At 40.8% G+C, this 10,371-nt stretch overlaps 1 protein-coding gene across 1 annotated transcript; it reads right to left on the bottom strand.

The window, feature by feature from the left end:
* Positions 1-6,849: 6,849 nt before the first annotated feature.
* LOC100682421 (probable peroxygenase 4) lies at positions 6,850-9,965 on the bottom strand. The gene is made up of 6 exons (XM_044497486.1): positions 9,804-9,965; positions 9,580-9,693; positions 9,008-9,093; positions 8,828-8,922; positions 7,560-7,682; positions 6,850-7,386 (listed from the first exon to the last, which is right to left on the bottom strand). Exons 1-6 carry the CDS (start codon positions 9,928-9,930, stop codon positions 7,236-7,238), a joined length of 696 nt encoding a protein of 231 aa, XP_044353421.1. The 5' UTR covers positions 9,931-9,965; the 3' UTR covers positions 6,850-7,235.
* Between the last annotated feature and the right edge of the window lie 406 nt (positions 9,966-10,371).

Raw genomic sequence — 10,371 nt, 5'->3', positions numbered from 1 at the left:
TAGTTGACATTGTATTTGTGGCAAAGCCACCATTCATAATTCTTTCATACATATCACTCTTGATTCATTGCATATCCCGGTACACCGGAGGCATTCACATAGAGTCATATTTTATTCCAAGTATTGAGCTGTAATTGTTGAGTTGTAAGAAAATAATAGTGTGATGATCATCATTTTTAGAGCATTGTCCCAAGTGAGGAAAGGATGATGGAGACTATGATTCCCCCACAAGTTGGGATGAGACTCCGGACTAAAAAAAGAGGCCATAAAAAAAGAGAGAAAAGGCCCAAATAAAAAAAATGAGAGAAAAAGAGAGAAGGGACAATGTTACTATCCTTTTACCACACTTGTGCTTCAAAGTAGCACCATGATCTTCATGACAGAGAGTATCCTATGATATCACTTTTATTTACTAGTGGGAAATTTTCATTATAGAACTTGGCTTGCATATTCCAATGATGGGCTTCCTCAAAATGCCCTAGGTCTTCATGAGCAAGCGAGTTGGATGCACACCCACTTAGTTTCTTTTGTTGAGCTTTCATATACTTATAGCTCTAGTCATCCGTTGCATGGCAATCCCTACTCACTCACATTGATATCTATTGATGGGCATCTCCATAGCCCATTGATACGCCTAGTTGATGTGAGACTATCTTCTCCTTTTTGTCTTCTCCACAACCACCATTCTATTCCACATATAGTGCTATGTCCATGGCTCACGCTCAAGTATTGCTTGAAGATTGAAAAAATTTGAGAACATCAAAAGTATGAAACAATTGCTTGGCTTGTCATCGGGGTTGTGCATGATTTAAATATTTTGTGTGGTGAAGATAGAGCATAGCCAGACTATATGATTTGTTAGGGATAACTTTCTTTGGCCATGTTATTTTGAGAAGACATAATTGCTTAGTTAGTATGCTTGAAGTATTATTATTTTTATGTCAATATTGAACTTTTATCTTGAATCTTTCGGATATGAATATTCATACCACAATTAAGAAGAATTACATTGAAATTATGCCAAATAGCATTCCACATCAAAAATTCTGTTTTTATCATTTACCTACTCGAGGACGAGCAGGAATTAAGCTTGGGGATGCTTGATACTTCTTCAACATATCTATAATTTTTTATTGCTCCATGCTATATTATCTTCTGTTTTGGACATTATTGGGCTTTATTATTCACTTTTATATTATTTTTGGGACTAACCTATTAACCGGAGGCCCAGCTCAGAATTGCTGTTTTTTGCCTATTTCAGAGTTTCGCAGAAAAGGAATATCAAATGGAGTCCAAACGGAATGAAACCTTCAGAAGCGTGATTTTTGGAACGAACGTGATCCAGAGGACTTGGACCGTACGTCAAGACATCAAACAGGAGGCCACGAGGTAGGGGGCACGCCTACCCCCCCAGGCGCGCCCTCCACCCTCGTGGGCCCCCTGTTGCTCCACCGACGTACTTCTTCCTCCTATATATACCTATGTACCCCCAAACGATCAGATATGGAGCCAAAAACCTAATTCCACTGCCGCAACCTTCTGTACCCACGAGATCCCATCTTGGGCCCTGTTTCGGAGCTCCCCCGGAAGGGGCATCGATCACGGAGGGCTTCTACATCAACACCATAGCCTCTCCGATGAAGTGTGAGTAGTTTACCTCAGACCTTCGGGTCCATAGTTATTAGCTAGATGGCTTCTTCTCTCTTTTTGGATCTCAATACAATGTTCTCCCCCTGTCTCGTGGATATCTATTCGATGTAATCTTCTTTTGCGGTGTGTTTGTTGAGACCGATGAATTGTGGGTTTATGATCAAGTTTATCTATGAACAATATTTGAATCTTCTGAATTCTTTTATGTATGATTGGTTATCTTTGCAAGTCTCTTCGAATTATCAGTTTGGTTTGGCCTACTAGATTGATCTTTCTTGCAATGGGAGAAGTTCTTAGCTTTGGGTTCAATCTTGTGGTGTCCTTTCCCAGTGACAGTAGGGGCAGCAAGGCACGTATTGTATTGTTGCCATCAAGGATAACAAGATGGGTTTTTTATCATATTGCATGAATTTATCCCTCTACATCATGTCATCTTGCTTAAGGCGTTACTCTGTTCTTATGAACTTAATACTCTAGATGCATGCTGGATAGCGGTCGATGTTTGGAGTAATAGTAGTAGATGCAGGCAGGAGTCGGTCTACTTGTCTCGGACGCGATGCCTATATACATGATCATACCTAGATATTCTCATAACTATGCTCAATTCTGTCAATTGCTCAACAGTAATTTGTTCACCCACCGTAAAATACTTACGCTCTTGAGAGAAGCCACTAGTGAAACCTATGGCCCCCGGGTCTATCTTCCATCAGATTAATCTTCCAACACTTAGTTATTTCCGTTGCTTTTATTTTACTTTGCATCTTATCACAAAAATACCAAAAATATTATCTTATCATATCTATCAGATCTCACTCTCGTAAGTGACCGTGTAGGGATTGACAACCCCTTATCGCGTTGGTTGCGAGGATTTATTTGTTTGTGTAGGTGCGAGGGACTCGCGCGTAGCCTCCTACTGGATTGATACCTTGGTTCTCAAAAACCGAGGGAAATACTTACGCTACTTTGCTGCATCACCCTTTCCTCTTTAAGGGAAAACCAACGCAGTGCTCAAGAGGTAGCACCGCCTAGCGCGCCCAAGTGTCTTGTGGTGGATGTGGGCCCCCGTTTGCGATGATTGCACCTCCCAAAAATCACAAATATTCCAAAATAATTATCCGTAAATTTTTATCACGTTTGGACTTCATTTGATATGGATATTCTACGATACAAAAAACATGCAACAAAGAGGAATTGGCACTGGACACTGGATCAATAGGTTAGTCCAATAAATCATATAAAATGTTGCCAAAAATATGTGAAAGTTGTATAATATTGGCATGAAACAATAAAAAATTATAGATACGATGGAGACGTATCAGGGATTATTACGGACAACCCTCGTTCTCTGCAAAGCAAAGCACACGGTTGCTATGAGGATGCTTGCACTAGGTACCACCGTCGATGCCGTTGGTGAGATGGTCCGTATGGGGAAGAGCACATGACTAAAGACCACTATGAGATTTGCCCGTTCCTTGGTGCGGGTGTTTGGAGAAGAGTATTTGAGAGAACCAAATGTGCGGGATAAAGGAAGGTAATGGCTATTAGAGTGGCAAGAGGCTTTCCTGGTATGCTCGGTATAATTGATTGCATGCACTGGCAATGGAAGAACTATTCCAAAGGTTCGCGCGGAATGTACCAAAGCCACACCAAAGAGGCCACCATCATACTCGAAGCAATGACATCGAAGGATTTGTGGATTTGGCATGCCTAGTTCTCGCAGTGACATGAATGTACTCCAGCGGTCTCCCGTATTCAAGAGAATTTGAAATAGGGAAGTGCCGCTATGTAACTACACTTTCAACAAGCAAGACTACAACATGGGGTACTACCTTGCAGATGGTATCTATGATCTATCCTTAATTGGCGGCATTAGTGAAGACCATATCTGATCCCCATGGCAACAAACAAAGCCAATTTGCAGCAAATGCAAGAAGCAGCTAGGAAGGATGTGGAGAGGGCATTCAAAGTGCTCCAAGCTCGCCGGGAAATAGTTCGTGGATCGCAATGATGTTGGATTCAGAGACTTCATGGCAGGTGATGACATGTTGTGTCATTTTGCACAATATGATTATCGAGGACGAGGACGAAGGGGCAGCCTGAACCCATATTTTTGAGAAACCTGGCAAACAAGTCCACATCCTAGATCAAGATGCAAAGCAGATAGTGATTTTTTGTAGATGCACCAATATTTCCAAGATGAACAGGTGCATGTGCAAACTCCTCAATGATCTTGTGGAGCATATATGGACTCACAGTGAAAACCAATGAGGCAACCAGGGAGTTTATTAATGTTTGAATTGTGCACCTCAAATAAATTTTATATATGAACTATGTATTTCAACTATGAGCTATGTTTGAATTATGAAACTAGTCAACTCTCTTTGTGATATTCATGTGTATGTCGGACGTGCATGGATTTGCATAGATTTGAGGGTTTAGATATGAGGAGCGTGGTTGTCCGACAAGAGTTTTGAGGTGTCGTCTGGCGCTGTCCACAAACATGCCATGGTGCGTCCACAGACGTTCAGGGGGCAGATGTGTGAAGTCCAACTATAGATGCTATAACCGCATGCCAGGGGGGTGGTTCTCGCCACTCAACTACCTTTCGAATGGTCTGGAAGCCACTAGAAAGAAGATGGCATAGTAGGTCCACGTCCACCAGGATGTCATGCGATACACGCTTACCCGTACTAATTAGTGGATCTTAGCACGACGAGTCTGCTTCTCTTCCAGCCAGGTACCTAGCTCCGACAAGGGGAGAAGTGGCAACTTGTGCTCATCGGCTACCAAGAGAAGGCTGTGGACTCACGAGCGTGGCGTGATGGAGATTCGTTCACAACAAGTACTTTGGTTTCGTTCCCATGAGTACGATTAAAGTAAGCAATTCCTGGATCATTAATTCTCCATTTTGCAACTAAGGGGGGACAAAAGGTGTTGGTGCCAGGGTCAAAAGTAATAGAACAAGTAGCAAGTGCAGTGTCCCGAGCGTCAAGTGGTTGGAGACCTGGAGTTCTTTGAATTGGTGGCTAACATGTTCTTATGATTGGAACCATTAGCAAGTATATGAAAATATTAAATATCCATGAAGGTAAACCCAACCATAGCATTAAGGTTTACGGGTCCTCTTTATCGCATGTACATCAACTCCTATACTCAGGCACGATAATATCTATCACTCCGACCCTCTTTGCATATTCATCTCAAAATACTGCTAACCCTAAAGTGCGATCTAACATACGCACACGCTCATACATCATGTATCGAGGGATAGCAACATATGATAGCATATAGATCATATAAATTAAAGTAGATCACAAATAAACCACATGACAAAAGAAAACTACTCAGAAATAATAGTACTACAACAAATCATTGGATAATAATTTATAGCATGAAACACCATTTTTCATGTAGGGGAGGGGATTACAGAGGTTTATGAATGTGTGGACCACCGTACAGAGGGAGGAGATGGTGCCGGGCGCGATGGAGACGATGGCGGTCATGATGGTTCCATGGGGACACTCTGACGTTGTTGGAAGAGAGGGGGAGAGAGGGCCTCCTCCCTCTTATTCTTCCTTGCCCTCCTCATAGGTGCGAAAAGGTTTTCCCCTGGTCCATGGCACTCATTGCCCCCGAAGGGCGAGAGCCCCCTTCCGAGATTGGATCTCTCCTTGATAAGATTTTATTCTGGATGCTGACATCTGAATCTCGTCACCTTTTTATTCACCATAGGAGTTCCAAATCAAAAAAATAGGGTGGCATCATGAAAAATTCATGCATATTCGGAGTTAGGGTTTGGGAATATATATATATAAAAGCCCCAGGACAAAGATCTGCCAATGGGAGCCCTCTGGGCCCCACCCAATGACATGGCACGACCAGACCCTTCGTCGCTGGGTGGGCCGTGTGGGCCCCTGGCTCACACTCCCTAGTCTATTTTGGCCCAACTGATCTCATGGTGCTTCTTTTAGGTAGCATATGTTTACTTTTTTGGTCCTGGAATATATAATTTTTCCTATGCACAAAAACAAAAACAACAATTATATACAAATGACCCGGATATAGCAAGAACTTAACAAAAATTATAGATATGTTGAATATTTATTAACGGAGACCTCAAATCATAGAACATGGTCCTAGTCACAGTGAGATCACCAAGTCTAGTACCAAAACGGTCACTAGCTTGGTTACTAGGGTGTTGGGTTAGAGCTGTGGTAGTAGTCGTGTCAACACGCGAGTGTGGCTTCTGTTTACGACACATCTTGAATAGTTGTGTGTATCACGATAGCAGCAAGGGATAGAGGAGAGAGATGATGAGGTGGCGAGATAAACTCAACTTGCATAATTGTATAGATCAACAGGGAGGGCTTATAAAGCCAATTACAACATTGACTAAAAAACAACTCTAACATAATTTGGAGATAGCAGGAAAACATTCAACCTTTCCATATCTAAACTCTTGCTCCAAACTAATATTGTCTAGGATAACTAGAGATATAGTACACATCTCAAATTGGTGGGTTACCTAGAGCGACCTAAATTCCTAGTGTGGTCGGATTGCGCCTATTCCATCACTGGTATGTTCCACCCCCTCTCCCACATTACATCAAGTTCATCACATATCACATCAAGAAGGATTCCTATTCTTCTCCTTCTTGGTAAATGACCTTCCATCATGTATACCCGATAACATTGTCCTTGTGTAGAAATTCAAGCCTATCACTTGCCAGTGTGAATATTAGCCCCCACTCTACCCCGGTGGCGCCCTACAAATATAAGAGAAAATGCAGACTGGGACAACTTCAAAGATCCTTATATGATTATTGCACCCATTTACTGAATTCCTTTGAAATTATTCTAAAAGAAATTATTGTCTAATTTATATGAGAAACTAAAATTGCTTCAAGAATGTTAGTGATGATGTTCAAAGACAATACAAATAACTCATAAATACATAGAGAAATATTATCATTGTCTAATTTATATGAGAAACTAAAATTGCTTCAAGAATCTTAGTGATGATGTTCAAAGACAATAAAAATAACTCGTAAATACATAGAGAAATATTATCATCACAATATCGCATGTAAGAAATATTTCAAACAGTAGTTGTGGTGAACTGGTGGACGAGGCTGGATAGGCGCCTAGGGCGTAATAATAACAAGGGGCACATGAGAGAGAAGACACGGTAGGAAAAAGTATTCAACTTGCGTGATCGTATTGATCGACTCTGGAGGGCTTATAAAGCAAATTACAACTTGGAGGAAAAGAAAAAACTCTAGTTGAATTTGGAGATAGTAGGAAAACCTTCTTCGGGACGAACCTTTCCATATCCAAACCCTTACTCTAAACTAATACTCCCTCCATCCCAAAATAAATGTCTCAACTTTGTACTAACTTTAATATAAAGTAGTATTAGAGTTAAGACACTTATTTTGAGATGGAGGGGGGTATTAAATACGGTAACTAGAGATACAATACGTATTTCAAATTTGGTGGTTGCTTGCAGTGGCATGGACTCCTGGTGTGGACGAATTGGGCCTTCTCCGTCGCTTGTATGTGGGTCCCACATTACATCAAGTTCATCATATATCACTTTGAGAAGGGTGCCATTTCTTCTCCAACTTGGTAAACACGCTTCCATCGTATATACCTCTAACACTGTCCTTGTGAAGAAATCCAAGCCAATCGCTTGCAAGCGTGAATAATAGCCCCCACTCTATCTCGGGTGGCGCCCTGCAGAATATAAGAGAAAATGTAGTCTCAGGCAACTTCAAAGAGTCTTAAGCGATCATTGTACCCTTTACTGAATTCCTAGTTATTCTGAAGGAAACTATAATCAAATTTATATGTGATATTCTACTTCGAGAATGCAATTTTCACAAACAGTTGGTAGACTAAAAACTTACCATGATATCGGGTCTAGATCTCGTTTAGCAAAGAGCATCGCATGCATCTCTGCAAGTGTCAACGCATCTGGTCGGAGTATTGCATATGTTTTGAATAATTCCTCAAACTTTTGGGGAAGAAACCTGCAGCTTGTGATGTTAGAACATGTATGAACTTGAATCAAATTCAAAACACACACAAAAAATTAGCATTTCATCACTAGAGTAACATAATAAAAAGGGAAGTATATCATAAAACCAAATGACAAAAGCCAACTCATATTTTTTTACGAAACCAACTCATGTATATCTAAGTAAGAAACAACAGTAGGTGTTACTTGAGAATGGCGTTTTGGAGGCCGAGCTCCATGGAGGCCTTTATTTTTCAAAAATTCAAATTCAAACTTTTTTGTTTCAAAAAATTCTGAAAAAAATATACGTGTATTTAAGGATGTAACCCACATATGTGTGAAATTTCATGATGAAATATGTTGAAATGCGACCTGTACAAAAAAGACAAATTCATGGCCTGAGAGGATGAATAGTATCATGTGTTAAACATCCACGATTTGTATTTTTTGCACAACCCACATTTCAACGTGTTCTGCCCTGAAATTTTACACACATGTGTGTTATGCCTTCATGTATATCTGTACTTTTTCTCAGAATTTTTTTGAAATGTAAAGATATGAATTTTGATGAAATTTGAATTTTGAATCTGGAGGCCTCCAGTGAGCTCGGTCACCAAAGGCAATTTCCGTTACTTATACTACTATGCATGTCTATATATGTTTCTAAAGGACTCCATGGCTATATAGCCGTATAATTCCTTTGATTTGTAATATAAGTAGCTTTAGGCATTGATGCATGTGGTCTCTAAAGCATCAATTTGACCATTGTTATTTTCTAGAAAAAATGTGTTGTTCCGAATAAAATAATTTACACCCCATAAAATGAGGAGGTCGATGCTGTGAGGAGAAGGAAGGGGTCGGGGTGGCGGCAGCTAGGGTTCCGCCTAGCCTCCCGCGAGGAGCAATGCGAGCGGTCCATCTCATTATTTTTGGGTTGACAGATGGTCATAAATATTGCAAATATATGTAATTTCATATGGTTTATGAGATGATGAACTTTTATAAAATTTGAAGTTAAACTCCATACAGATTAGCAAAAGCCAAAGAAATTCGAGTTACTGCCACCACTGTTTTTCCTTCAATTTTCAGCATGCGTGGCTGATTTTACTAGATATGAAACTGGACATGCACTCAGGTAAAGCAAGTGATTTTAACTACCTTCCTTTAGGATCGTATACACCCGAATCACTTCCATGCATAGCTTTGTGGATATTCTCCACGTATATTGTCAAGTGAGGCAGTGGTGTACCAGCCTGAATTGAATAAGACATCATAACACATCCGAATTAGTTATCTGCAGGCCCACATGTTTCTGTATGTGTAAGACAGATGGGCTACCGGGGTTGTTTGAGGAGCAAGGGCACCATGAATGGAGGCTGAGGCAGCAGTAGCAAATGCATACTCGCAACCGATTGCAACAAACCCTGCAACCTCAAAGATTTGTTTAATATATACAAATAAAAATAAATTATTATACGTAGGATTCCATGTGAAATTGTAGACAAGCTTTATCATTTGTTACAACTCCGAAAGCTATCAGAAAATGGTCTTGCATGTAATTTTGGCATTTTGCTTGAGATCAATTAATCACTTTTGAACATTGGCAAAGTTACGTAACATATTGACTGATATTGTGGCAAAAGAAAAAGAGGGTAATGTTTCACTTAATTAAAAAAATGTAATACGGTAATATAAAGAAGTTGTGAACATACATAGTAAATCAAATACTACTATAATAAAAGGTGTATTATTCTTCACATGTACCTCAATCTAAGATTAGAAGCTTCAGATGCATCATTTGAAAAAGCAGTGCATATGCATGACATTCTACTGAAGTAATAAGCTTGCCTAATTTCCTCGCCAAAAAAAAATTAAAGAGCTTGCCTAATTTGTTGAATAAGCACAGTCACCTTGGATGGTTTCCACAGGAGTGATGAAGCCATCCTTGTTGCGGTCGAAAAAGGAGACATGTTTCTGCAGTTCCGTCATGTTTGCAGGATCGAAGTGCGCGACGGCATGCCCCCCTTTACAAAGATAACAGTAACAGCATGCATCAACTCCTGGAAGTTCTCATGATAACTCTGTACGATACAAATCTCGTTAGCTGCAGCCCGCAGGTGCATCGGGGACTTACAGTTCAAGCTGAAGATCAACAGAAGCAGAAGAGCTGGGAGCTTCAGAGAAGCCGCTGCCAGCGATTGTCGATGACCGGCCATCGTCGCCTGCAACGATGATCGTGAGTGTACGGCTCTGAAATGCATCGCATGGCCCTGCTTAAATAGATCCGGGAAGAGCTGCCTGCCAACTTGCGGAGCGTGGAACACACCAGCGCCAAGACACTCCGGAAGAAAACGAAGCAGAGCTTGTCGAGCACTACAACGTGGATGGTCATGAGCGTCTGACGCTGGACTGCAGATGCAGACTACCAACTTGTATTGCACCTTGGAATGTGGGCCTCGGACCTGTTCGAGAAATCGAGGGTGCAAACAAAACTTCTAGATTGCACGCATTCTTTGTGTGAATGGTCATGACTGTTTAAAGGTTACAGATTGGTTTCCATGAGTGGCTCCACATTGCAAACTCGGAATCTACAGTACGTGAACTGTTTTTTTTTACCAAAATCGGGAATGCTGCTAATGCAATTGGCAGTGCTCATAAACCCGATTGTAATCTGAATCGACTGCCTGTTAAGTCGCAAGAAC

This window comes from Triticum aestivum, chromosome 3D (assembly GCF_018294505.1).
Source record: "Triticum aestivum cultivar Chinese Spring chromosome 3D, IWGSC CS RefSeq v2.1, whole genome shotgun sequence".
Taxonomy (NCBI): Eukaryota; Viridiplantae; Streptophyta; class Magnoliopsida; order Poales; family Poaceae; genus Triticum; species Triticum aestivum.
Note: the sequence above shows the minus strand (reverse complement) of the source record. Positions and strands in the feature narration are given on the sequence as shown.

Excerpts from the sequence above, each read along its gene's own strand:
- LOC100682421 (XM_044497486.1), bottom strand. The coding sequence starts at position 9,930 with ATGCATTTCAGAGCCGTACACTCACGATCATCGTTGCAGGCGACGATG. Across the intron at positions 8,923-9,007 it reads TTGCTCCTCAAACAACCCCG|GCTGGTACACCACTGCCTCA; the intron begins GTAGCCCATCTG and ends TATTCAATTCAG. Across the intron at positions 7,683-8,827 it reads GTATACGATCCTAAAGGAAG|GTTTCTTCCCCAAAAGTTTG; the intron begins GTAGTTAAAATC and ends CACAAGCTGCAG.